This window comes from Girardinichthys multiradiatus, chromosome 15, assembly GCF_021462225.1.
Source record: "Girardinichthys multiradiatus isolate DD_20200921_A chromosome 15, DD_fGirMul_XY1, whole genome shotgun sequence".
In the NCBI taxonomy this organism is placed as follows: domain Eukaryota; kingdom Metazoa; phylum Chordata; class Actinopteri; order Cyprinodontiformes; family Goodeidae; genus Girardinichthys; species Girardinichthys multiradiatus.
The window spans coordinates 12,546,336-12,570,991 of record NC_061808.1 but is presented as its reverse complement, the minus strand read 5'-3'; the positions used below and the strand labels follow the sequence as shown (position 1 = coordinate 12,570,991).

The following is a 24,656-nucleotide window of genomic DNA, read 5'->3' as shown; positions in this document are numbered from 1 at the left end:
TGACACACAGTACAAGGGGAAGCAACTACAACAAGCAGGACAGTGGGCCTTCAGCACCAGGGTTGAGAAACACTGCCTTAAGGCACATCAGTACTGTGTTTCTAACCCGGGATCGTTCCACAACCATCTGTTAACAGCTGGAGTTTCAAAGGTTTAGTTCAGAACCCTCCTGTGTGTCATGAAACACCAAATGAGTCATTCTAAAATCATCTCAAAAACTTTTGAGATGATTGCTAGCAGCTTTTTTTTTGTTTTTGGTATAAGACTGGCTTTTGAGGCATTTAATGCTATGGTCTGTTTTTTATCTCATAGATTTTCTACTGTCTCAAAGCTTATCTCTTTAGCTTATCTGCTGCCATTAACTCTTTACTTTTTCCTTAACATAGAAGGTACTGTGCTTCTGGGCTCTTTGTGTGTCTGCTCAGTCTTCTCAAACCTCATGGCAAATGGCTGCTCATTCTGGACAGGTTCTGTTTGATGTTTCTTCTTGTTAAAAGGAAGTTTTCCTTTCTACTGTCAACATGCATGCTCTGTATAAGGAATTGCTACTCTGGCTGTTGCTCGTCCAGAACAGGAATTGCTGTAAAGTCAATGACTTGATGCAGCTGACTGGATTTCCTTAAAAAGAAAGCTTTGTTGGTATCCTTTTTTACATTAACAGCTATGCAACACTTTGTGATGTTTTCTTATGAAAAAGTCTGTGGCTGTAATGTGACAAAATGTGAAAATGTTAAAGTCGTATTTTTTTGCAAGGCACTGTATATTCTTGACCAAACTTAGGTATGCATGTCTGATTCTTTAGCACATTTTAAAGCAGTCTCTCTTTAATGCATTTTAGAATAGTTGTCAAGACCGAAAATTAATATATAGTTAAATTCCTAATAGACAGTATATTCTTACTGATTTCAAAATGCATCATTCAACCATACCAATCTGGTAGGAGTGTTAAAAACCTTAATCATGCATTCTTCATAGTAATCTTTACACAAATGGCTGTGTAGAAAAGGAAAAGAACCCCAGAAACAGCCAACCAATAACTGTTGCAAGTTTCTGTATTAAAATCTTTTTAAAAAATCAGTAAAAATGATCATTAAGGTCAATTCTTTACTTATTTGATATATGCTAGTTACAAACTTTGAGTTAGTCATCAAAAGAATCAAGAATTTACTAATTGTAAATCACAATAATATATTAATTTGTTGAAATAAGTCAAGAATGAAAACATTAACAAACAAAGGTGAAATCTAAGTGGCTAAAGGGAGCTGAGAATGAACTTCCTGAGCATTATTAGCTCATTAAAGGTTTAACTTCATCAGAAGTTTCTCTCTGAAAGCTAAACTAAAGGCTCTCATGCTTAATTTAGAGTTCAAACACAGAGAGCAATAACCATAGGACAGGAAAAGAGTGTCTACAGTTGAGTCAGATGGGGTTTACTGTCTCGGAACCAACCTGGGTTTCTTCCGGGTTTCCTCAGGTTCTGGCCCTCTCTCTCGCTCATTTGGAGGGGTTGTCAGCCTCGGCTTCAGCTGCTGTTCAACTCGCCCAGTGGGGGTATTCTGAGGTTAGGACTCTATTAAAACAACAAAACTGAATTTTAACTAAGCTTATTCTGGGTGGTTAATCTAATTGGGTTTTCACTTGGTGCTGGTTCTGTTTCTCTTCAATCCACTATTCCCTTGGTCTGTCTTGCTCTCCTTTCTGACTCAGCGCAGAGCACACGGGAGATTTGTGCCAAGTAGACCCTAGATAGCAGTCAAATAATTTGATTTTAGGTTTGTTCGCGTCTCAGAGGCAGATTTCCATAACAAAGATATCACACAGTGTCTCATTCAGACATGCACTGAAATAGTGAAAGCTGGAACAGCTAAGTGAGTTTTGCTCCAGCAGAAAATTTCCCTAAAAGAGCATTACTTAGAGATGCATTCACAAGCATCCAAAAAAAAACTGTTTATAGTAACAGCTTCAGAGAAATAAACGTTGCATTCGGCCTCCTCAGGAGCACAGTCTGTGGAGTAAAAGATTATTTCATGCATGATGACAGGCTTTTCAGCAGTCTGGGTCAAAAGATTGTGCACATGTCAGTCTGTGTGTAGAAATGTACCTAAAATGTAAGTTTTTCTGAGCATCTATTCCACAACTGCTTGATCCCTATTAAAATGCAGTCTTGTACTGAACCAATTCAGTCATGTTAGATGAAAAAGCAAATCAGCCCTTGTCCTGGTCAACCAATAGCTTGACTAGTTGTTTGTAATTTAAAAGACATTTTTAAAAGTTCTTGTCTACCGGGAGAAAAAAATCCTTTATCGCTGTTTAGTTTGCGTGAGAAGCAGGACAGAAGTTGGGACTGAGGCTCTACGTGATTGGTCATCATCATCAAAACAGTTTTTTCTTTAATCACAGCTTCTGGTCAAGGATGCATAGTTGTTTTATGCTTCTCTCCATTTTGTTCTTTTTTTTTAACTGCACACTGTTTTCTGGCTCTAGATAATCAGCTTCAAATCTAACATTAAACATTCTCAGTTGAAGTGAATGTGTTGAGAACTGTAGGTCAGATGTGGTGCTGTTTAATTTTAATCGATTGATGTAATATGACTTTTACTGTAGACTAGTGCTAAATAAAAAACCATCAATTGAAATAAAATTAGATTTTGGCAGGACGTACCCACTCATCATGTAACTAAGTAAAAGAGGAAAAGTGATTTTCTCAACTTCTGTAGGCCATATGCCTGTGAAAACCTATTTAACATGTTTTGAGACAATCTATGGGACCCTGATTGTCCAAGCGTCTAACCCACATTAGCCTGGAAATGGGGACAAGTTAGAAGGCCGAAATGGGACGCATGACGATCTCATTATGGGAGGAAGCTGCCTTACTGGAGCGTAACATCCCAGGGTGGGATGGTGGGTTTTGGTGCAGGAGTGTTGGTTGGTAGCTCTGTTGAGACTGGGACTGCAGCTCTATGAGGTCGGGCACAGAAAGCCCCCCTGCTCCTCTGTTTGTGTGCCAGGCAAGCCTCCTTTGTTTAAACCCTCATTAGCACCACTCAATAGAGAATGTTTTGCAAAACGAGAGGCATCACTTAGCTGCCCCTCCACAAATTTGCAAAGTGTCAACGGACCTTAAACTACAGCTCAGCACAGCAGAAGACTCAGGGCTCGGCAGCATGGACCTTACAGATTATGGAGCTGCAATCATGAGGAGGGGAAGTTATGATGATGCAGCTGCTTCAATACATCCTGTGAGTATTGCTCTGGGACTAATTGTCTTCCCAAGCCAATGGAAGCCTTGGTCGGACATAGCATAACGATTAAGTTTCTGACTGGTTCTACCAAAACACTAGGTCATTAGTGGGTCCTTCAGCAGGAAAATAATCCAAAATATACAATCACTTCAGAACAATTGTTTACCAGATATAAAATGAACCTGTTTCTGCTGTGGACAAAAAGACGTTGCATCTGCTATTGGCAGGGGCGCCAGTAAGCGTGGCACTAATGATTATGTTAAAATCGTCCTTATGTAGAATTCTTCCCTAATAAACACTCAAACTAAACGTTAGATAAAAACATGCAATGTGAGAATATGGTCATGTAGTTTAAAATGAATTTGCTTTTTTTACTTTTTTTGCCAATAATCGTGGAGGACAATGTAAATCTGCTTTCCCATGCAAAACTTTTTGAATTAACCAATAGAATAAAATAGGAAAATCTTTTAAATGACCCTAAATGAAGAAATTCGTATGTCTCATTTTGTTTCTGTCAGTCAGTCAGTCATTTTCTACCGCTTATTCCGTAGTGGGTTGCGGGGGAGCTGGTGCCCATGTCCAGCAGTGTATGGGCGAGAGGCAGGGTACATCCTGGTCGCCAGTCCATCGCAGGGCAACACACAAACAACCATGCACACACTCATTCATACACCTAAGGGCAATTTAGAGTTACCAATTAACCTAACAGGCATGTCTTTGGACTGTGGGAGGAAGCCGGAGTACCCGGTGAGAACCCATGCATGCACGGGGAGAACAACAGTGCTACCAACTGCGACACCGTGCAGCCCACATTTTGTTTCTTTACTAAAAAATATATTTTTATGTAATCATGTTTGCACCTCATGCCATTATTTAGTTTTACATTAAAAGTATATTTTAAAGAGCCTTGAAGAAGAGCAGCTCTTGTGGCTGAAAGATCAGATCTGGCTGTTTGTGAACCCTTTGTAATCTCTGAGTTGAGTTTGTAAGTTGGTGTGAAGTTCAGGCGACCTGAGCAGGGAATCATTATAATGAGCAATGCTGCTTCTAACACTCTTCAGGTAGTTGACATATAAAAATTAGAGGCTGCTTAAAGAGGGGCTTGTCTTTACAGTCATATCACAGAACAATTTTGGGGATAAAGAGATTACCTTGAAAGTGCAAATGTCCTGCAGATATAAAACACCTCACTGAGTTTAAATACCTTTTTCAAAAAAAGAAAGAGGAAATTTCTATTGCTCCCTTTATTAGAAAATATAGCTTCAGTGCTTCTGTGGCTGCATGCTTTCAGGACTGTTATACTTTGCTCATCAGTGGAGACACAATGTGAATCAGTGTTCATCAGAATCAGAATCAGAATCAGAATCAGAAAAGCTTTATTGCCAAGTACGTTTTTGGACATACAAGGAATTTGTTTTGGCGTAGTCGGTGCAATACAGTACAAATTAAACAGTACAAACATATCTACAATATAATATAAATATAAGTGCACAGTTTTAAGTGAGTGGAATATGTTCATGGAACATATTTAAAGGGAACGTGCTTTTTTAAAACTTGCACAGGAATAAGAAGGCTTCAAAGCCCACAGTGAGGTGCATTCATGTTTAGAGAAGATGTGGCAGGTGTGTGTCCAGGTCCCCTTAGCCTCCTTTATGTCCTTCACTTTGCCCAGAATGTGGTAGCGATGTCCTGGCAGCAGAAAGAGACCCTTTTATCAAGCATTCCAGTTTCTGTTTGTTTTTGTTTGTCTGTGTTTTCCCTTTTCCTCTAATATGGATCACCTAATTACTCAGTCCAGCAATTAGAGCACAAAAGCAGGCAGGATGAAAACGCTTTTTGTTTTGTGTCAAGCACACACAAACAAAAGATCAAACTTGTGTTTCAGTCTGTTAGGAAAACCTAAAACTTGGTTAAAACCTCTATGTTACTGAATGCATTATTACTCTTAATTTAAATTTATTTAATAATAGCTTGTATAGATGTTAGCATAAATGTGGGCATTTTTCAGTAGGTAGCCTTGTAGTGCAGCTGCTACAGAACTTAAATGGTTTTACTGTTTGAAAGATTGGTAATGTTTATTCTAAATGTGATTTCATAAAAAAAAAAAAATAATGTTAATAATAATAAACGATTTTTATGTTCCTAAATTAAAGGAAAACGGGAAAATTTGTGAAATAAATGTATAGGTTTCTATTTTTTCATGTGGATTTTTGAAAATCATACTAAAAGGGACAGCTTGATGACTTTCTTTTGATTTTTTTCCCATTTGATTTTATGTCATTACCAATTTTTTTTGTTTTTTGTTATTTTATTTTTTATATAATTATGTTTTCTTCATGTCATATTTTTCATTCCTAATTGTATATATTTTTTATTTTAACCAACTGTTAATCTTCATGGTCAAAATAACATCCTCAGCCAGGTTTTATTTCAAAAAGCCACTGAAGTAGGAAAGATATGTATTTTTAAAGGAAGTTCTTGGCTGATGAACATTTCCAAAACATTGTGTCTTCAGCAGTTCTTTCCTGTTATAATGTTATGACAAATAAATAAACCTTTAACTTTTGTTTTTTACATCAGCACTTCAGACATTTAGCTCAGAGGCGGCGCTCTGCTCCATCTCTGGTCTTTGGGAAGGCCCTTGGGATGCCGTGGTCTCCTATCAGGTACGGATCATTTATCTGAAGCAATTGCTTCGTCTAAACACGTGAAGGTGCATTTACACACATGTACTAATGCTGTAAACCCTAGATAACACTGTGCCAATAGAGAGTCTCCCTCAGTTTGTGCTGTATAGTTGGTTGAGTTGACTGGGTATCTTAGACGTAAAAATGTTTTGACAGTTGAACTACATTGATGAGAAAGAAAAATAAGAGATGCTGCTATATTTAAAAGACATTTAGATAAACAGTCAATAGGTCAAAAGGATAAACCAAAGGTCAAACCACCTGCAACTCTTACTAATGTTATCATTAGAAAAGCTTCAAATGCCAGCATTTATAACCACATTTGCTTAGTCTGCAGAGGTATTTACAAAATAACCTAAATCTTCCAGCTAGTACTGACTCAGGTAATGAAACTGGTTATAAACAGCTTGAACAAGGGCTAATCATCTGTCTAATCTGCTCAGAAGCATTGAAATGAGCATAATATCTGTAGTTTGTTTCTCAAGTGCTCAAGCCATTTTTGCAGAAGTAAGCTCGAATTTAAACAAAATAAGAAAAAAAGTGTTTCAAATATTGTTGATTACAGAGGATTCTTGACCTTGATCTGCACTTTTTGATGAGGGAAATGGGGACCTTATTGGTTGTTTACCTACCTATTTTTAATAGGTAGGTAAAATAAGTGTTTTTATATTTCTCTAAAATGAACTGACCATAGGTCTAAAATAGTTTTACTTCAAGAGAAGAACTAAACTAAACAATCATCGAATGTGCATATTTAAAAAGCTTATTGTCACCCTTTGGGCTAGTAGTACAAACACTGCTGTAATTTAGGTGACAGACTTGAGAGACAGGAACTGGATTAGCATGATCAGCGAGAGCAAAGAGTCTGACAGAGTTAAAAGCTTTGTTTTTCTTCTTTATCTAAATTATCGATTCTATGCTGATGATATACAGAATTACATTTCCCTGAAGTGTGGTGATCTTAAAATGTTACCACTCTATGCCAGTGCTTAGAAGAAAATAGTAATCAAACATTTTTAATAATCTTCACTTACACTGAAGCAATAGTTGCCCACATTTTAGCCCCAAGTTATATTCCCATCAGATTGTTCAAACTTGGAGTCTTAGGTTTTAGTATCAAACCTTCTAAAATAATTTGGCTTAATTTGAAGACCTAAGTCAATACCTTTTAGCACTAGCTTTCACTGCATTCGTAGCTGCAAGTCTTTTTGGGTATGTTTCTATTGGCTTTGCAGATCAAGAGAGAGATTTTTTTCTAATCTGAACAATTGTGTGAAAGCTTAAGGGTTATGAATACTTTTGGAAGATACCATATTTCTTTGCATGTATGTTTCTGTTTGACTCATCTGTATTTGGTAATGCGTTACTTCTTGTTTGCATTTGTCTCAGTGTTTCTTGTGTGTTATCAGGGTTTCAATGTTTACTTTATTTAAAACACTTAACATATGTTTATTAGTGCCCCAGAAATAAACATTTGCTTACATTATGACTAACTATAGAATTATTTTCATACAGTGTAGTATTACAGATATTGTATGATTGTTTATTATTCTCCACTAACAAAATGAGTGATCGAGCTACCAAACTCTTAATGCTGTTTCTCATACCAAAAACAAACACCCAACATGGACAATACAGAATGTAAATGTACCATCAGTAAGATACTTTTTACCTTTGATAGTTCTAGAATACTACAAAACCATAAAAATGCATGAAAATGTAACAACAGCAGAAGTGTAGAAAACCTAGCCTCCAAATCCCCCAACAAACAGGTGGCAGCACTCGCAAGTACAATCTGAAAGTCACACCTTACATAGAGAAAACAGAGAAAGAAGCTCACTTCCTGTCTCCCTGATCCCACCACGTGTGACATCTGCAGGTTGCCACCATGTTTGTGGGGGGGGGGATATGTGGCCTGCATGGCCATGCAGGCCACAAACACAGATGTCCCCCTGAGTGGGTTTACACAGCACGGTTTTGAAACACTGTCTTGAACATACTGTTAAACTTTCCTCTTAACCAGGCTGCACGTGAGGGCAGGATTTCAGTGATTTAACAATGTGTTTCAGTCCAGTCTTAGATTTCTTTGTATAAAACAACTGTATAACAAACAGTATAAATAATAATACATTTTGTTTGAATTACTTTTATAATTCACAGAATAAAAAAAATAAAACAGATAATAATCCAAATATGTGTAAATATATATAATATTTATTTGTGGAAGATACTTTAGCTCATAAAAAACAAGAAAACACGCAACAACACTTTCCGCCTCATACACGTGGGCTCTGCATCATCACCTCTTGTTTATCAGACAATTAACCTTTACGAGTTGTCATCATCAGGGGGCTGTGTGAAGACCCCCACACTGGTGGGTGACTTCTTCAAGGTCAGTCAGTCATTTTCTATAGTGAATGAGATAAATGTCAGACACAACCCACCCTCACTCGTCCAGCCAGTCAGCGCTCAAAAACGCCTGACATCATGGAGGGGGCAGGCGTTGTGGGTGCAAGTTTCACTCTGGTGGGTATGCCACTGACGTATACAGAGAAAGTTTGTCGAGGCCAAATGAGGCATTTGTTCTTGTTTTATTAATTACTATACAAAATGCTACACATAAATTATGATTATATATTTTTTCAAGAATGAACCAAAAAAAGCTTAGTTTCTTAATGTATGAAAACAAAGATATAAATTAAGTAACCAGTTTTAACAAAAAGAAAAACAAATATAGTCCAGGTCTTGATGTTCTGGGGTGAAAAATCCCTCTGATTTTTTCATTTTTTTCCCCATTGAACGTTAAATACTAAGACAAGCTGAAACAAAGCCAGCTTCATATTAATTAAAAGCACAAATGTAGTATCATATTCAGCAGTCTCTTTGTTTTTCTTGTTTATGTTGTCTATTTTTGAGTACCTAAAGCTCTCACACTTTGTTATTTGTCTGTACTTTATGAGTCATCGATAGTAGGTCGGTGAAATAACGCAGGGAAAACACCACTGGTGAAATGATTTGAATTTGTGCCTCTAACCAAGAGGCGGTGGGACCAACAAACTCCAAAGCTGGTTTCACACCTGCCCAACATAAACTCCGACCTATTTGAGCTGAACTTTGACGAGTTTGAAACACAACAGGATACAGATAATGTTAACAGACTGGCTTTCCTATATTTGGTCAATTATTTATGCCATCTTTTCTTCAATAAATATTATTAGTTGGTTAATCTTATATTTGACAATGTTATTTACATGTAAATTAGTCTGAATGGCACTCTGGGATAATGGTTAGTGGGGTTGCCAAACAGGAACAAAATTTGCCAGTTTGAAGCTCATCTGTAGCTCTGTGTGGTGTTTTTCTCTGAGTAAGCAGTATAGTTTAAATGTTGCTGTACACACACAACTCAATCTCTTCTAAATTAGAATATCATTCAAAAGTTTATTTCAATAATTCAATAGAAAAAATGAAAGTCATACTGTCTCATATAGTATATCTCTACATAGAGGTATTTCAAGTATTTCTGTTAATTTTAATGTAGACGGATTACAGCTAATGAAAATCCAAAGTTTGTTTTGGCAGAAAACTAGAATTGTGTAAGAAAAAAGATTTAAATATAAAAATGTCAGCCTACTGAAAAGTTTGTCCATGCACTGTACACTATTTGCTTTCAATACTAGTTCTGTGCTCCGTTTTCTATGCGGTGGCATGAAGGTGATCTGTGGTCAGCAGTTGTGTTTGCAGTGGAGCTCCTCCATGGATTCCATTTTTCCAGTGTCTTTTTTATGTTTAATCCTAAACACTGACCTTAACTGAGGCAGATGAGGCCTGTAGTGCTTTAAACGTTCTTCTTGGTTCTTTTGTTACCGCCTGGATGAGTCGTTCAGGCGCTCTTGGAGTTATTTTTCAAGGCCAGCCACTCCTGAGAAGGTTCACCATTGTTCCATACTTTCCCTGTTTGTGGATTATGCCTCTCACTGTGCAATCCCTAAGTCTTAGAAATGTATTTGAAACTCTTTCCTGATAGATGTTAAGGAATTTGTTTCTTGTTTTTTCTTAAACTTTCTTTAGATCAGGACAGGGTGTATTTTTTTTTAGATCTTTTAACCTACTTCATGTTGTCATACAGGTTCTAATTAAGAAATAATTTTATTAAATTTTTTTATTTATGCCAGCAATTAGTCTAGGTGTGGCTAGAGATACTGAACTTATCTTGACCGCTTACTAGGTTTAGGGGGACATATATTTTCACAAAGAGCCAGTGTGATTTTGGACAGATGTTTGGCCTTAAAAATGAAATCGTTTGAAAAATAATTTTGTCTCATGTTAAAATTTGTTGGATGACAGGAACCATAATGTGTGACTGGTAAAACAGAAGAAAACTATTTGGGGGCTAATATGTTTTCATACTATATTATTTGTTTCTTTTTAGCCTGTTAGCTTGTCATGCTTTTTCAAAGCTTCAGTGTTATAATGGTGGCTATATGACCTATCCTTGTGTAATAGTAAATATGAATGCCTTTTACATAATTAGACATTAAATAAAGTTAATTAAAATGTGGCAGCTTTATAAGTCATTAGTGTCAATGTAGGTCTACACAGATCTTTTCATAAAACATTAAGTTTTGTCTTTGTTTATATTAGCTGCTGCTTAGTACACCATTTAGTGGCAATTAATATATTTTCTTTTTCAATTAACTCTGGCGTGGTAGTTGAAATTTACAGCTTTATTTTTTTTTAGAGAGTTTTTCACATGTAAACTGTTCTCCTCTAAATCAAAGAGCATCTTATATGTGTTATCTTCTGATTAAATAACTGAATCATTTATATTTAAAAACTTAGAAAGTGTATGTGGTAATGATCATTTTACAAGCAGAACTATTTAAATGACTATTAAGGTTTTTACTACTCAAGTGAAATAAGAACAAAAAATAAAGAAAAGCAAACCAACAAAATAAAGTTGAGAAAGCATGTGTCACCCAACATGTCTGGATTTACCCTCTTACACTTGCTGCTTCATACTGATACTAACTCAAGCCATCTTCTTTGCAAATTGAGCAATTTGAATACATGGTGATTTCTCATCAGTTAAAGGATTTGAGATTCTCTGTCCATTAAAGACAGGCTCTAGGAAACAACCTACATTCACAGGACTCGGTGTGGCCTGGTTGTAGGCTGCCCTGAGAGTCACCTGTCTTTTGGTGTGTTTTCTTTGGCTCAGGGAGGAGGCTCCCTGCTGGGTGTCTGTTGAGCAGAGTCCATTTGTTCTCGGTTTGACCAACGAGAACAGCGAGCTGCTGCTGGACGAGTGCGTCCAAGTCACAGAGGGGTCAAAGATCAAGCAGCGACACCTGTTTCTCTTTACTGATGTCCTCGTCTTGGCAAAACTAAAGTAAGTTGTTTCTACATTCCTTAAATTATATTCCTTTAAATTAAATAGGATTATTGTAGGATATCAAGTGAAGCAGATTGGATTTACAATAATAGTGTGGTTTTTAAAGAAGTTTCTACTGAAAATGTCACGTGTTTACTGCAGAGTGAAAAAAAGGGAAGTAGAAACAAACTGTGTATTTTTAAACTGCATGCTTGGAGTGTTGGGGAATCTCCCAGCAACAGCCCAGTCGCATTTAGTTATTCAAAGTTTACATTAATAGAAAAAGAAAGCAGGGTGCTTCCCTGTGAGAGAAGTTATAAGGGGGGGAACTCGACGGTATTCCCTTCAAAAAATGTCTTCATCTCAGATACATATTTCAAACTGTCTGTAACTTTTGTTTTGCTTTTAACTTAAATGCTTTTAACTTAATGTGCCAATCCAATATACTACAAACATTACATTTGACAAAAAGCCTCATCTTTCTTTCCCAACATCATTAAACTCACAAAACTTGTTTAAAACAAAGTCTAACAACTTTCACTGCATTTAGTCACACAGTTAAGATCCGATCCGTTTGTAAAGGCCTGTGGAAGTTTTATAGCTCTTGAGTGGGAGGATATTCAGTCATCTCTGTACCACAACCTGCCCACTGTTCCTGTAGGTATGCACAGCTGGGACAACAACACGCTACAGTAAACCTGTACATGTGCACTAATTAATTCCACAGATGACTTTATGCCCCATTATTCAGTTTTCATATTGCTTCTTTAGTTTCTTTTGGAGAGACTGCCAGGAGTTTGGTCATGTGACAACAGTTGTGTCTACTGTGGTTGGCTTTAGTAACAATTTTCTTTTTAATTCTATAATTATTACATTCCTTAATGGATAACATAGTTGGAAAACTATTGTTGTAGTTGAAGATGGCAAAACCAAAGGAAAACTGTCCAAGATCTATATATAACGATGTCCCACAATGTAACAACCTTGTTTTTTTTTGTTTACATCCCAATGACAATGTCTACTCACACATCCATGGCCAACATTCACATAATGGTGCCCATGTCGGCAGAAAGTAGTCTGAAAACTAAGCTCCAGATGGGATTGTCCACAAGTTATATAATGGTTAATTGCCCATGTAGGTATGCTGGACTACTCAGGCTAAAAAGTGGGACCTGTAGGATCCTAGAAGTGTTGCGCCATTTAAGACTCAGCTAAGACCCAATCTAAGCCCAGTCCCACTTACTTCCCAATGTACCTGGGCAAAACCCAAATGGGGCACTAATAAACATGTTGACTGGATTGACGGGTCAGGACACACCCAGGAAACCTTTAGTTCAATCACAAGGTCATAGTTGGATTCATTTTAAAACTGAACCCCAAAAGTTTACATTTGTTTGTAATGTAAACTTGGTTACTTCTTTCACACAATTCCCTGGTATGTTCTCTTGTCTTACCCAGCTTGAAGAGATAAAAGGGCCTATGTGCTGTGTCATGCATATACCCCAGAGAACAAGGCATTCATGGACTACTAACTAAAGTTTCCTCAACAATGTGATCAAAATTAAAGAATACATTATACAGTATATTAAACTCATCTTTCAGTTACATTTATTAATAACATTAATCATTTCAACAACGGTGATTTTGGTTTTCTTGATGTAGGATTTCCTTTCCCAATGTGACATTATGCTGCTGCATTAAAAGATTAATGTCCACATTTAGCTGTCATATTATTGCTAACATTCAACATGGTCAGTGGAGATGTCATTATCATCTCAGTTACCTCACATTAACAGCCTTTGGATCCCAAATATTGGTCTATAGTCACCATCTTTCTCAGACTTCAGGAGGCACTCAGTACTCTTTTACTTTAAAATGTTTTGGTTACTGAGGCCACACTCAGATGTTTTTTCAAACTGAATTGTATGTATGAAGGTGAAGAATACGTATAGTTATTCTTCACTCTAATTATATATCCTATGGATGCTGTTTTGTTAGGTATTTCCGATTTCCGATTATTGCATTTTTGCTTTTAGTGCACAGATAGTGAATTGAGTTTATGGAGAAATTTAATGTTACAGTATTGCTATACTGAGAACAAGCGTACTCTAAACACTAATTTCTGTGTTTCATTGCCCTGACCTTTACTGCCCACCAAATTCCTAGACAGTAAACAATTTTTAAAGTAAACCGGTCAAAATCCCTGTTCTTTGATAAATTATTCCTTTCTCTTCTCTTTTCAGGACATAGGTTCTTACTTTAAAAAAGAAAAACAGACTACTTCTGAGATTAAACTATTTTCAAAGTCAAAACGAAAAGTCAACAAACAAGGCAGACGTTTATGGAACTGAAATGTAGAACACGAGAAAACAGAAATCAGAAAAACATTTTAGTTCGCCTATTGCTTCTCTTTTTGCTTCTGCCGAAACAGGTCGACGACCAGCTACCGCCTAAAGCACAGAGTGGACCTGGAGGACGTCTGGCTTTGTGACTTTGAGGAGGAGCATGAGGAGGATGGTGATGACAGTGGGACAATAGGGGACATTGACCCCAGGCTGACTCTTGTCCTAGCTTGGGATCTCACTTTTTGTCTTGTGTGTTTTTGGTAAGAGGGCAAACACAGCACATGACTCACAGCTGTATGTAAACTGGTCGATTCATAAATGTCTCAAGCAGAATCATGCATTGTGTAGCAAGGAGAATCTTCGTGTGATCATTACTTCATTCTTGCAATTCCTAACCTTGCTGCTGACTCTAAAGAAAAGCAAGATGTAGTGGCAAAGCAGTAATAATAACCTTCTGGTTATTATGAAGTGCAAGGATACCTTTTGTTCAAGAATATTTTCAAATAAAAGTCTGAAAAGTGTACGTTTTGATCTAAATCTTTTCAATGCAGCTCTGCCTATATGTTGGGGGTTGTTTTTCAGCTGGAAGGTGGATTTCTGTGCCAGTCCTAACTGTTTTGCTGCCTATGACAGGGTTTCTTCCTGTCTTAGTTTGTATTTAGCTTCATCTTCCCATAAAGACTGACCAGTCTTCCTGTCCCCGTTGAAGAAAGTCTTCCGCACACAAATGTTCTTAGTTTTAAAGGTGTATTTACAAAGGGGTGACGTGTTAATTTTCTGCTAAATATAATGTGTTGCATGTTGGTCAAAAAGTTAAATTTTGGTGTAATCTGACCAGTGCACTCTTCCACGTGTTTACTGTGTCTCGTACATGGCCTGTGACAAACCGCAAACAGGAGTTTTATGGCTTTCTTTCAACAATGGCTTCCTTCATGACAGTCTTGAAGCTTCTTTAGCCTCAGTTTCAGCTTGAATGATGCACTCCCTGCCCAGACCGTCAGATTAGGTGGAAGGACATGTTATGGTAGGTTTGCAGTTGTGTCGTATAGTTTAGATTGAACAGAGCTATCAGATTTTTAAGATTTGGAACATTGTTTTACAACCGAACCCTGCTTTAAACTTCTTCAAAACTTTCTCCCTGACCGTTCGGCTGTGTTTCTTGATCTTCAGGATGATGTTTGCTCACTAATGTTTTCTAACAAACCTCTGAGGCCTTCACAGAACATATGGATTTGTACTGAGAGTAAATTACAATCTATTGGGCTGTTTACCAATTAGGTGGCTGCTGGATTTCATTTAAAGATGTTGGAGTCAAGAAAGCTGACTTCACATGCATGGCACACTTTTCAAATTGCAATTTTTAAAATATATTTTTTTCTTTCCACTTTACAATGTGTCACATCGGAAAATCCCAGTAAAATACATTAAAGTTTGTGGTTGTAATGTGCCAAAGTGAAACAGAATATAAACCTTTAAAATGCATTGCAAACTCTCAAACTCTCAAATTCTTTTATTTTTTATTTTTTACAAAATGTCTTTTAGTGCAAGTCAATTACCAAGAACATGTGCACATATACTGTAGTAAATAATGATATGATCATGTGATGTGTGGCCTTTAGGAAAATCAAGAAGTAGCAAAATGAAAGTCATCCCTGCAGCATCACAAGACAAAAACTCAAGAAATAGGAAGTTTGGACATCGTAACCAAACACGTCTCCAGCAGACACTGGCAAGAAATGCAGGCCTTTACTGTAAGGATGAAGCGCTGGAGAAACCTTACTCTTTCTTTGTTTTGATTTATGATTGGCTAAAAAAGAACGAAAGTGTATTTTTTCCCTACTGTGAATTTCTGATCACTAAAGTGGCACCAGATGACAAATTGCTCATTTGTGTTGCTCAGTGACTCCCACGTTTCTCGCAAAGTCATCACGATCAAACACTGAGGCTGTTTTTCACCTATTATTGTATTCCTAGAAGCTGATTAATACCCAAGTGGGTTTTGAGCTGTTGTTTTTTTTAAAATGAGAACCCTTCTTTTTGTCTGACTGGACTTTAGTTATGATTCACTGTGTGAAGGTTTCACACTCACATTGAGATGGAGCCTTAGAGAAACTGCATTTTAACAGTTGTGCTGAAAAACAAGAGCAGGTGCTGGCATTAGCTTTATGTTAATAATGGTGAAGCCTCACAGGTGAGCATGTCCTGTTTCCACTGGTGGACGCAAAGCCGCAGCAGCGTCGTACGTCTATGAGGAAGTGGAAGGTTGTCTGAATGGGGTATGCCGTGACACTGCTTCCTCTTCCCATGACTGCGATGCACTTTCCACCAGAGTTGTTAAAAGAGGCTGTGGGTGCAAGGCTCGTCTCATTCCTCCCACAGTCAGCCGAGAGCGCGTTGGATTCTCTCTGTGGATTTAGTAACTCATACCATGCTGTTTTCTCGCCCACAGCTCGCCTGAGGTGAAAGAACGCTGGTCAGATACTCTTCACAGGTAAGGCCAAAATGTAATCGTATATACAATTTTTTGAGTTTGTTGCTTAATGTAAATATTTTGTTTGCTGATAAATCTTGGTGCAGCTGAACCGCATAGCTCAGATCAGAATGACTGTTGAGTCCAAGCGGTAAATAAATTCATAAAAGACCTGAAAAGTGATTTCGGTTATTGTAAACATAGAAACTCATAAGGATACACTGTTTAAACCTTAACACCAACCTTCGCTTTTTAAACCATTGAAGAGAACATGTAAAAACCATCTAAGTTCAGAGCGAAAGAGTTAAATTTTCTGAAAGCCCTTAAAGGAAAAATTTCATATTTTGAACGATTTTTATCTTAATCTCCTTTGCAGAAAAATTAGAGACGCAAAAGCGAGGACTAGTTGTGCTACTTCTTCACCTCCGGACGTCCTCATGAAGGTGTTGAGTGGCAGCATCGCTGTAAGTCTCTTGATGCATGCAGTGCCACATTATACTGGAACTCAAACATACTATTATATAGTAACATATCTCACAACATCTTTCTCTTTCTTTTTTTTAAATGTTATAGACTAAAACTCTAATAGGAGGTGGCATGGAACAAATGATCGTGCTTACATCTGAGGTAGGTCAAAAGATAAGCTTATTGTGATCAGAAACATGTATTGTGGAAATATCTATATATAGATATATATAACTACAGATATCTTGCAGGAAACACAGTACATATTAGGAAATTGATATTATATTAAAAGATCTGATTAGGGGTTGGGATATGACTGATCATGACCCTTGTTACAGAAGTTGAGATTGTTCATGTTGGTGTACATGTTGGCTAAGGGATGTGTGGTGTTAGCTTGTTTAAAATTCAAAAAGACAACCTTTCTTCTTCTGCTTTTGTAGGCTCAAGTTCCTCTTGCATGTTAATCACCACATCTCTTTTCATTTATTATGTTGCCAGGGCGATGTGAGGAGCTGTGCTTTGTCAAAGCAGTTAAACAATCAAGAGGAGAGACTGACACAGTCCTCTGGTGAGTTTGAAAATTTTTGCACATGCCTCTCCCTTGGTTGCTCTGGTGCAGATCTGTGCCACTCTGATGAGGGGGAGGGCCCATTAGGTTTGAAGAATTAACCGCAGAGACAGAAAAGCGAAATCTAGCGGGAGGTTAGGTTGAACGAGTGAACAAAACAAACTTTTGTCTCTCTACGTTTGAGTCAAGCATGTGATGTGTTTTCAGTTTATGTTAATAGTGCATTTGCCTTCTTCAGAAACCAAGTGGAACCTGGTGAGGAACAGGATGAAGCTCAGGAGGGCTTCCAGCAAGGCATCCAACACAAATAAAAGCACCAAGAGTCAGCTGTTTGGGCAGCAACTTTGCAACATCTGCCCAGATGACAACTCTCTTCCCAAACCAATCACAGTAAGTTCATATTGAAATGTTGATCTGCATCTGCATGGTTCTACCTGTTGGTGTAAGCTGTGGAGACACCAAAATCTTAAAATAGGACAGAGTTTAAAGATGCATAATTGTTCTGCTTTTCTGAATAACGAAACACATACTTAGCTGACAACATTTTACTAATGAGGGGAAGTGGTTGCATGTTTATTCACTACATCATGCTCCCACCAGGACCTGCTGCTGCTGCTGAGGAAGAGGGGCCCCTCTGTGGAAGGGGTGTTTCGGAAGCCGTGCAACACCAGGCTCATGAAGGACCTCAAGGAGCAGCTTGATAACGGTGCGGAGGTGGACCTGGCGGGTCAGCAGGTCCATCTGCTGGTTGGACTGCTCAAAGTGAGTAACACAGAACACGCTGAAGCAATCATTCTTAAGATTACTGCCTTTTTTATTAGAAATGCCACTTTTTTTTATTTTTTATTAAAAAAAAAAACAATTTACCACATCAGCAACTACCTCTTTTCCACCAAAACTGGTACCACAGCTCATACATTACTAAAGAAAGAGTAGAACAGAACAGATATTTCTACCTTAAATACTAAAGAAACCATCTGTATTATGAGGTATCTTGCAAATAAAGCATCATAGGAATGTTTAAAAAAATTATTTAATCACACAATTTTTAATAGTAAGCATTGTAGCTCATCACTGTCTTCTTTTTGCTTGCAGTGTTTCCTGAAGGAACTTCCTGGCAGCCTGCTCAGGTCTGACCTTTACAACAGGTGGACAGCAGCTCTGGACCATGAAGACACCGAGCAGAGAGCTCTGGAAATCAAAAAGTAAGTTAATCTGTACCCACTCCTAACTGCTCCGCCCTGTGACATTTATACTACCTGGATCCTCTTTTTAATGGAATATGTGGTATTTATATGTGGAAGGGCATCTTTTGTTATTTTTTTGTTGTTCTGTTTTTATTTTTATGAATGCTTATGTGGTTAACAGCAAGCAAGCAAGGGTTTTTATGAGTGGACCTTTTGCAGAATATCCCAGTTTCCTCCATCTGCAGCCCATACAAAGACCACTTCTTCTTTTTCTGTCTGATCAGTTCAAAAACGGGAACAAACTTTAAACAACTTGAAGACCGCCAAACTTATCTTCTTCCTGTTCTTTTTCTCTTCCTTCCGCTGCCAGGGTGATCTATGATCTTCCGGGGCCCAACAAAATCCTCCTGCAGTACCTGATCTGCGTCTTCCATTGCATCCTGGAGAGCTCAGACATCAACAAGATGGACGCCTCCAATCTGGCGGTGTGCATCGGGCCCACGCTGCTGCAGCTGGATGACACCCCACTGGATGGGCAGAGGGAAAAGATGGGGAAGGTAGAAACTCTTGAGATTAATGTGCCCTTTCACTGTTTCTGCTTTGAAGCTTTGCGGTTCACAGTGCAGAAAACCTCATAAGGTTTCATAAGTCAGATCACACTTCAGCAGACGTACCTCTAGATTGTTGTGTAAAAATCAAACTTCTGGAAGCCAACGATGTGCTGTATTTTTTATGTTTAACAGTTTTTCTCTTTTTTTCTGCAGGCCACAGACCTAACTCAGTTCCTGATTGAGAACAGCATCATTCTTAGAGAAAATATTCAAACTTTACTTGATACAGATGAAGGTAAATAAAGAGTCACTTTATATATATATATATATATACAGGTCCTTCTCAAAAAATTAGCATATTGTGATAAAGTTCATTATTTTCCATAATGTAATGATGAAAATTTAATATTCATATATTTTAGATTCATTGCACACTAACTGAAATATTTCAGGTCTTTTATTGTCTTAATACGGATGATTTTGGCATACAGCTCATGAAAACCCAAAATTCCTATCTCACAAAATTAGCATATTTCATCCGACCAATAAAAGAAAAGTGTTTTTAATACAAAAAACGTCAACCTTCAAATAATCATGTACAGTTATGCACTCAATACTTGGTCGGGAATCCTTTTGCAGAAATGACTGCTTCAATGCGGCGTGGCATGGAGGCAATCAGCCTGTGGCACTGCTGAGGTCTTATGGAGGCCCAGGATGCTTCGATAGCGGCCTTTAGCTCATCCAGAGTGTTGGGTCTTGAGTCTCTCAACGTTCTCTTCACAATATCCCACAGATTCTCTATGGGGTTCAGGTCAGGAGAGTTGGCAGGCCAATTGAGCACAGTGATACCATGGTCAGTAAACCATTTACCAGTGGTTTTGGCACTGTGAGCAGGTGCCAGGTCGTGCTGAAAAATGAAATCTTCATCTCCATAAAGCTTTTCAGCAGATGGAAGCATGAAGTGCTCCAAAATCTCCTGATAGCTAGCTGCATTGACCCTGCCCTTGATAAAACACAGTGGACCAACACCAGCAGCTGACACGGCACCCCAGACCATCACTGACTGTGGGTACTTGACACTGGACTTCTGGCATTTTGGCATTTCCTTCTCCCCAGTCTTCCTCCAGACTCTGGCACCTTGATTTCCGAATGACATGCAGAATTTGCTTTCATCCGAAAAAAGTACTTTGGACCACTGAGCAACAGTCCAGTGCTGCTTCTCTGTAGCCTGGGTCTGGGGAATGCGGCACCTGTAGCCCATTTCCTGCACACGCCTGTGCACGGTGGCTCTGGATGTTTCTACTCCAGACTCAGTCCACTGCTTCCGCAGGTCCCCCAAGGTCTGGAATCGGCCCTTCTCCACAATCTTCCTCAGGGTCCGGTCACCTCTTCTCGTTGTGCAGCGTTTTCTGCCACACTTTTTCCTTCCCACAGACTTCCCACTGAGGTGCCTTGATACAGCACTCTGGGAACAGCCAATTCGTTCAGAAATTTCTTTCTGTGTCTTACCCTCTTGCTTGAGGGTGTCAATAGTGGCCTTCTGGACAGCAGTCAGGTCGGCAGTCTTACCCATGATTGGGTTTTTGAGTGATGAACCAGGCTGGGAGTTTTAAAGGCCTCAGGAATCTTTTGCAGGTGTTTAGAGTTAACTCGTTGATTCAGATGATTAGGTTCATAGCTCATTTAGAGACCCTTTTAATGATATGCTAATTTTGTGAGATAGGAATTTTGGGTTTTCATGAGCTGTATGCCAAAATCATCCGTATTAAGACAATAAAAGACCTGAAATATTTCAGTTAGTGTGCAATGAATCTAAAATATATGAATGTTAAATTTTCATCATGACATTATGGAAAATAATGAACTTTATCACAATATGCTAATTTTTTGAGAAGGACCTGTATATGTTAGAGTATTCTTCTAGGGACTAAACAGACACACAGACTTGTATCTATTTATGTTAATTGTATATTCCTTTGCCACCATGTAGACTCCCTTTCCTCGGTACATCATGACTCTGCGTATGACAGCCCTGACCCAGATGGAGATGGAGAGGCAGGAGAGAAAAGAAGGTCCACAGATGGAGGCCGTGGCTCATCTTCCTCATATTCGTCCCTCAGCCCCAGCATAACCACCTTGTCCTGGCAATCTGATGCAGCCTTCGACAACAAGGCACCCTTCAACCGCCGCTGCTCCGAGCCCATTCTCCTCCTCCCAGACAATCTTGAGAACCTGCGCAGCCATGCCAGGAGCCAAGATGACTGTTCCATGCAGCGGGACGAGTTCGACGAGCAGCCCCTGAAAAAGCAGATCTCAGATGACTCCTTCTTGCTTAAAGGTCGGGGTGGAGCCAGCTCGGTTTTGTCTTTTCCAAAGCTGAGCTGTAGCTCAAACATGGATCTGCTGCCCTTCATGGGCAAGGACTGGTCCTGCTCTTCCTTGGAGAGTACTGCCTCTAACCAGTCAGAGAGCTCTGTCTTTACCAATTCCCCAGTGGGCTCGCCAAAGTCCTCCAAGAAAAATAACAGCAACAGTCAACCAATAGTGATAACAAATGGCAAGCTGGATGTTCCCAGGCCAATCTCAGAGGAGAAGAGGCGATCACAGTCCATGAGGGTCGCCTCAAAAGTCCTGATGAGGACCAGGAGCCTGGGTGCCTTCAGCAGAAGCAGTCTAAAGAAAGACTCGCAAAAGGAAAACTCCTTCCCAGAGACTCTTCAGGAGGACTCACAGAGTGAAGCAGATCCCTCAACCGATGTTCTTCTCAAGTCACGCCCTCTGTCTGCCATTGAAGTGTTCAAGAAGGTGGACAGTAAGCTGCCCTGCAGGCCTCCATCATACGAGCAGGCTGTGCAGAACATGGCCCCCCCACCGCAGTATGGCTCCATGACTGTACAGGACGCCTTAACACTGGAGAGGAGGTCCCGCCCTTCCTCTGTGAACTATGACTTTCCAATCAGAGAGTATGTATACAACCAGGACTGCTTCTCTCAAATGGCACAAGACAACGTTGTTAAGCGGCAGCAGCCTTTTCGCCAGAGGGCCATGTCTGAGTCCATAACTGCGGGCCAGCATGAAGTCGTGTCCCAGAGATGCAGCCAGCCGGTGTTTGAGGAATTTTCCTATGCCAAGGAATCCTACGTTTGAAAATACTAAAAACATTTATTTCGTCCCGGATCTAGAAGACTATCCAGATTTGATCACACACAGTTTTTGTATAGTTGACCTTCTGTACTTCCATCAGAGGCAGCATGTTTGGTACTATTTCTAAGCATTGTATGTTTGCGGCTCTGTTTTTATAAGTGTTTGTACAGAAAAAGCCTATTTTTCACTTTTGTTTAAAGGTATGTCTGTTATGTCCCACCTCTGAGGTTGCAGATCCCCAGTAGTACTATTTAAGTACGAATATTACATTATATGTAGTTACCATGATAGATATTTAGTCTATCACCATGAAGCTAAAAACACAGTTTGCTGTGGATGAAATATGCTATGAGTTTCTGTTTTGTGTGTTTTACGTACAACACATTACATCAAACACAGTTTGTTTTTCTTACTTTTTTTTGTGCTTTTTTGTGAATGCACTTCACTTTTCACAGTCTTCCTCTTCCACTACACTAAAGCACTTTTAATGGTGGCTAGCTATGCTTTCCCTATTTGTATGCTAAACTGTAAATATGTTTAAACACCAGCAGATACAAATGTGTTTCATGTGAACTCCAAATAATATAAATGGTTATAGATAACCCTGTGAGAAAATGAAAGAAAAATAAAGTATGAAAATAAATTAAAAAAGTTAACTGTTTTGTCTTTCTTTTTAATGGCTCTTTTTGTAAGTCTCATTCAGATAAATGAAGTTTGCATTTATTGTGTCCTGAACTCATTAGTAGGAGAATTAATGAGAAAACAGAGCAAATAACTTGCTGGGCTCCACTTCCTTTTGCTTGATGTGTTGCATAATAGCAACAGCTAACAGACCGTATTGAGAGAACAACGTGTTCTGGCGCACACTGCATGCTAAAGCTGATAGAAACCAGACAATGTCACATGGACCGATTTGGTTTTTCTGCGAAATGGTGTTCCTCTTGTCTGTGACGGCACGATGGGCTGATGCCACCGCTTCTTCCTTCCTTTCTAAAACATTTTTAACACAGCTTCCTTCCTTAAGGGGTCGATTTAATTCATTGCAAATGTGTATCTGATTAATAAAGAGCAGGAATTTGCAAGTTTCTTAAGCTTGGTGTTAGGATAAACAGACTAATGCATAAAAATGTATATTATAGAAGAAGATCTTTCAACATATTGCACCTCATTTGCGCTCTGGCAGTCAGTGACAATAAAGGTCAAATACTGCAAAAGGAATCTTCATCTTAAACCCTCATTCAACAGGCTTGATCACACTCTGAATTTGTAAAAACAAAAGTAAACAGAAACTTGAAATCTTGTTTTAATCAATATTAATTGCTACTGAAAAATGCATCAAGTGTTGCAGCATTGACTGCAGGAGCTTTTAATGCATTGCAAGTCTAAAACAGTACCCAAATGTCACAATAGAAGTCACGTATATCTCTTTTTAAAGATGCAAACCTAAAATATTAAAACGTAAATATGAAAAAAAAAAACTTCAGTCAACATGTTTGTGCTTCTATGAGGAATCTTGCGCAAGATCTTCACCACATATGCCTGGTGGTTAGATTGTTTTCAAACTATAAACACAATGACAATAATGGTTCAGACAGACAAAAATTACTTATGAAAGATTTCAGGTAAGGTTTTTGATTTAAATTATCACTGCAGCTAAAACAATTACTGTCATAGCTCCTGGTTATATCATTGCATTTCTATCAGTGTTGCTCATAAGGCCATTGAAGATATTAGAATTATGAGTTTTCCACATATGATCATGTGCCCTTTTCTTTTATAAAATAGGGGCAATGTGCCATCTCTTACACCTGTAGGCTATGATATGCCTGAATTAAAACATGAAGGGAGCAGAACAGAGATACAAGGAAACTATCTAACCAAAGGAAAAACCTACAGATGGAACAGAAAAATAAGAATAATTAAGAAACTAAACCTAAAAGGATGAACTAATAAATCACCACATGGAGAACAAACAATGCTGATCATCCACAAGACCCAAAGAATAATAACAAAGAGATGCTAAAAAACAAACCCAAAAGAAAAACAAATCCAAACATCTACAGATAGTTGCAGACAAATGCTAATTTGCAATTGTTGCTACAGTGAAAGTGAAAATATTTACATGCAAGACAGAAAACATTGTTTCAAAATGGCAACTGCAGAGCAACCAACTGGCAGATTTATTCATGTTATCTTGCTGATGAGCATTTGTAGCTTGTAGTCTAACCCTAGAGCTAAACCAGGTTACTTCACAACAACTAACCCCTCTATAGCTAATGACACGCTGGTTAAATCACTGCGGGGTAAAAGGGGACAATAATGTAACCTGGGCTGTGTGGGTTTTACTGGGTCGTGAAAACTGAACTGGTTTGTTTCCTTAGGTTAGCGTGGCATTTCAAGAAACTTAAAGACAAACCAGTAAGAACCTGAAATTTATGTGATCAATGAATCAGTGTTTCTAGCTATTCTAATGAGCAGACCTGGTCAACATATAAATATACACTCACCAACCACTTAAGGTGCATCTTGCCAGTACTGAGTTGGACCAACGTTTGCACTCAGAACCACTTGTAAGTCCTTGAGCCATAGCTTCAAAAAGGTACCAGAATTCTTCATCAGAAATTTT

The 24,656-nt window shown here is 38.5% G+C and overlaps 1 protein-coding gene across 1 annotated transcript; it reads left to right on the top strand.

Annotated features, from left to right (window-relative positions):
- Window positions 1-3,093: 3,093 nt before the first annotated feature.
- tagapb (T cell activation RhoGTPase activating protein b) lies at window positions 3,094-22,686 on the top strand. The gene is made up of 14 exons (XM_047387131.1): window positions 3,094-3,239; window positions 5,823-5,908; window positions 11,148-11,318; window positions 13,732-13,905; window positions 16,095-16,136; window positions 16,492-16,579; window positions 16,689-16,742; window positions 17,079-17,148; window positions 17,387-17,538; window positions 17,749-17,910; window positions 18,244-18,353; window positions 18,706-18,892; window positions 19,100-19,181; window positions 20,877-22,686. Exons 1-14 carry the CDS (start codon window positions 3,165-3,167, stop codon window positions 22,031-22,033), a joined length of 2,610 nt encoding a protein of 869 aa, XP_047243087.1. The 5' UTR covers window positions 3,094-3,164; the 3' UTR covers window positions 22,034-22,686.
- The last annotated feature ends 1,970 nt before the right edge of the window (window positions 22,687-24,656 follow it).

Excerpts from the sequence above, each read along its gene's own strand:
- tagapb (XM_047387131.1), top strand. The coding sequence starts at position 3,165 with ATGGACCTTACAGATTATGGAGCTGCAATCATGAGGAGGGGAAGTTAT. Across the intron at positions 3,240-5,822 it reads CAGCTGCTTCAATACATCCT|CACTTCAGACATTTAGCTCA; the intron begins GTGAGTATTGCT and ends TTTTTACATCAG. Across the intron at positions 13,906-16,094 it reads TTTTGTCTTGTGTGTTTTTG|CTCGCCTGAGGTGAAAGAAC; the intron begins GTAAGAGGGCAA and ends TCTCGCCCACAG.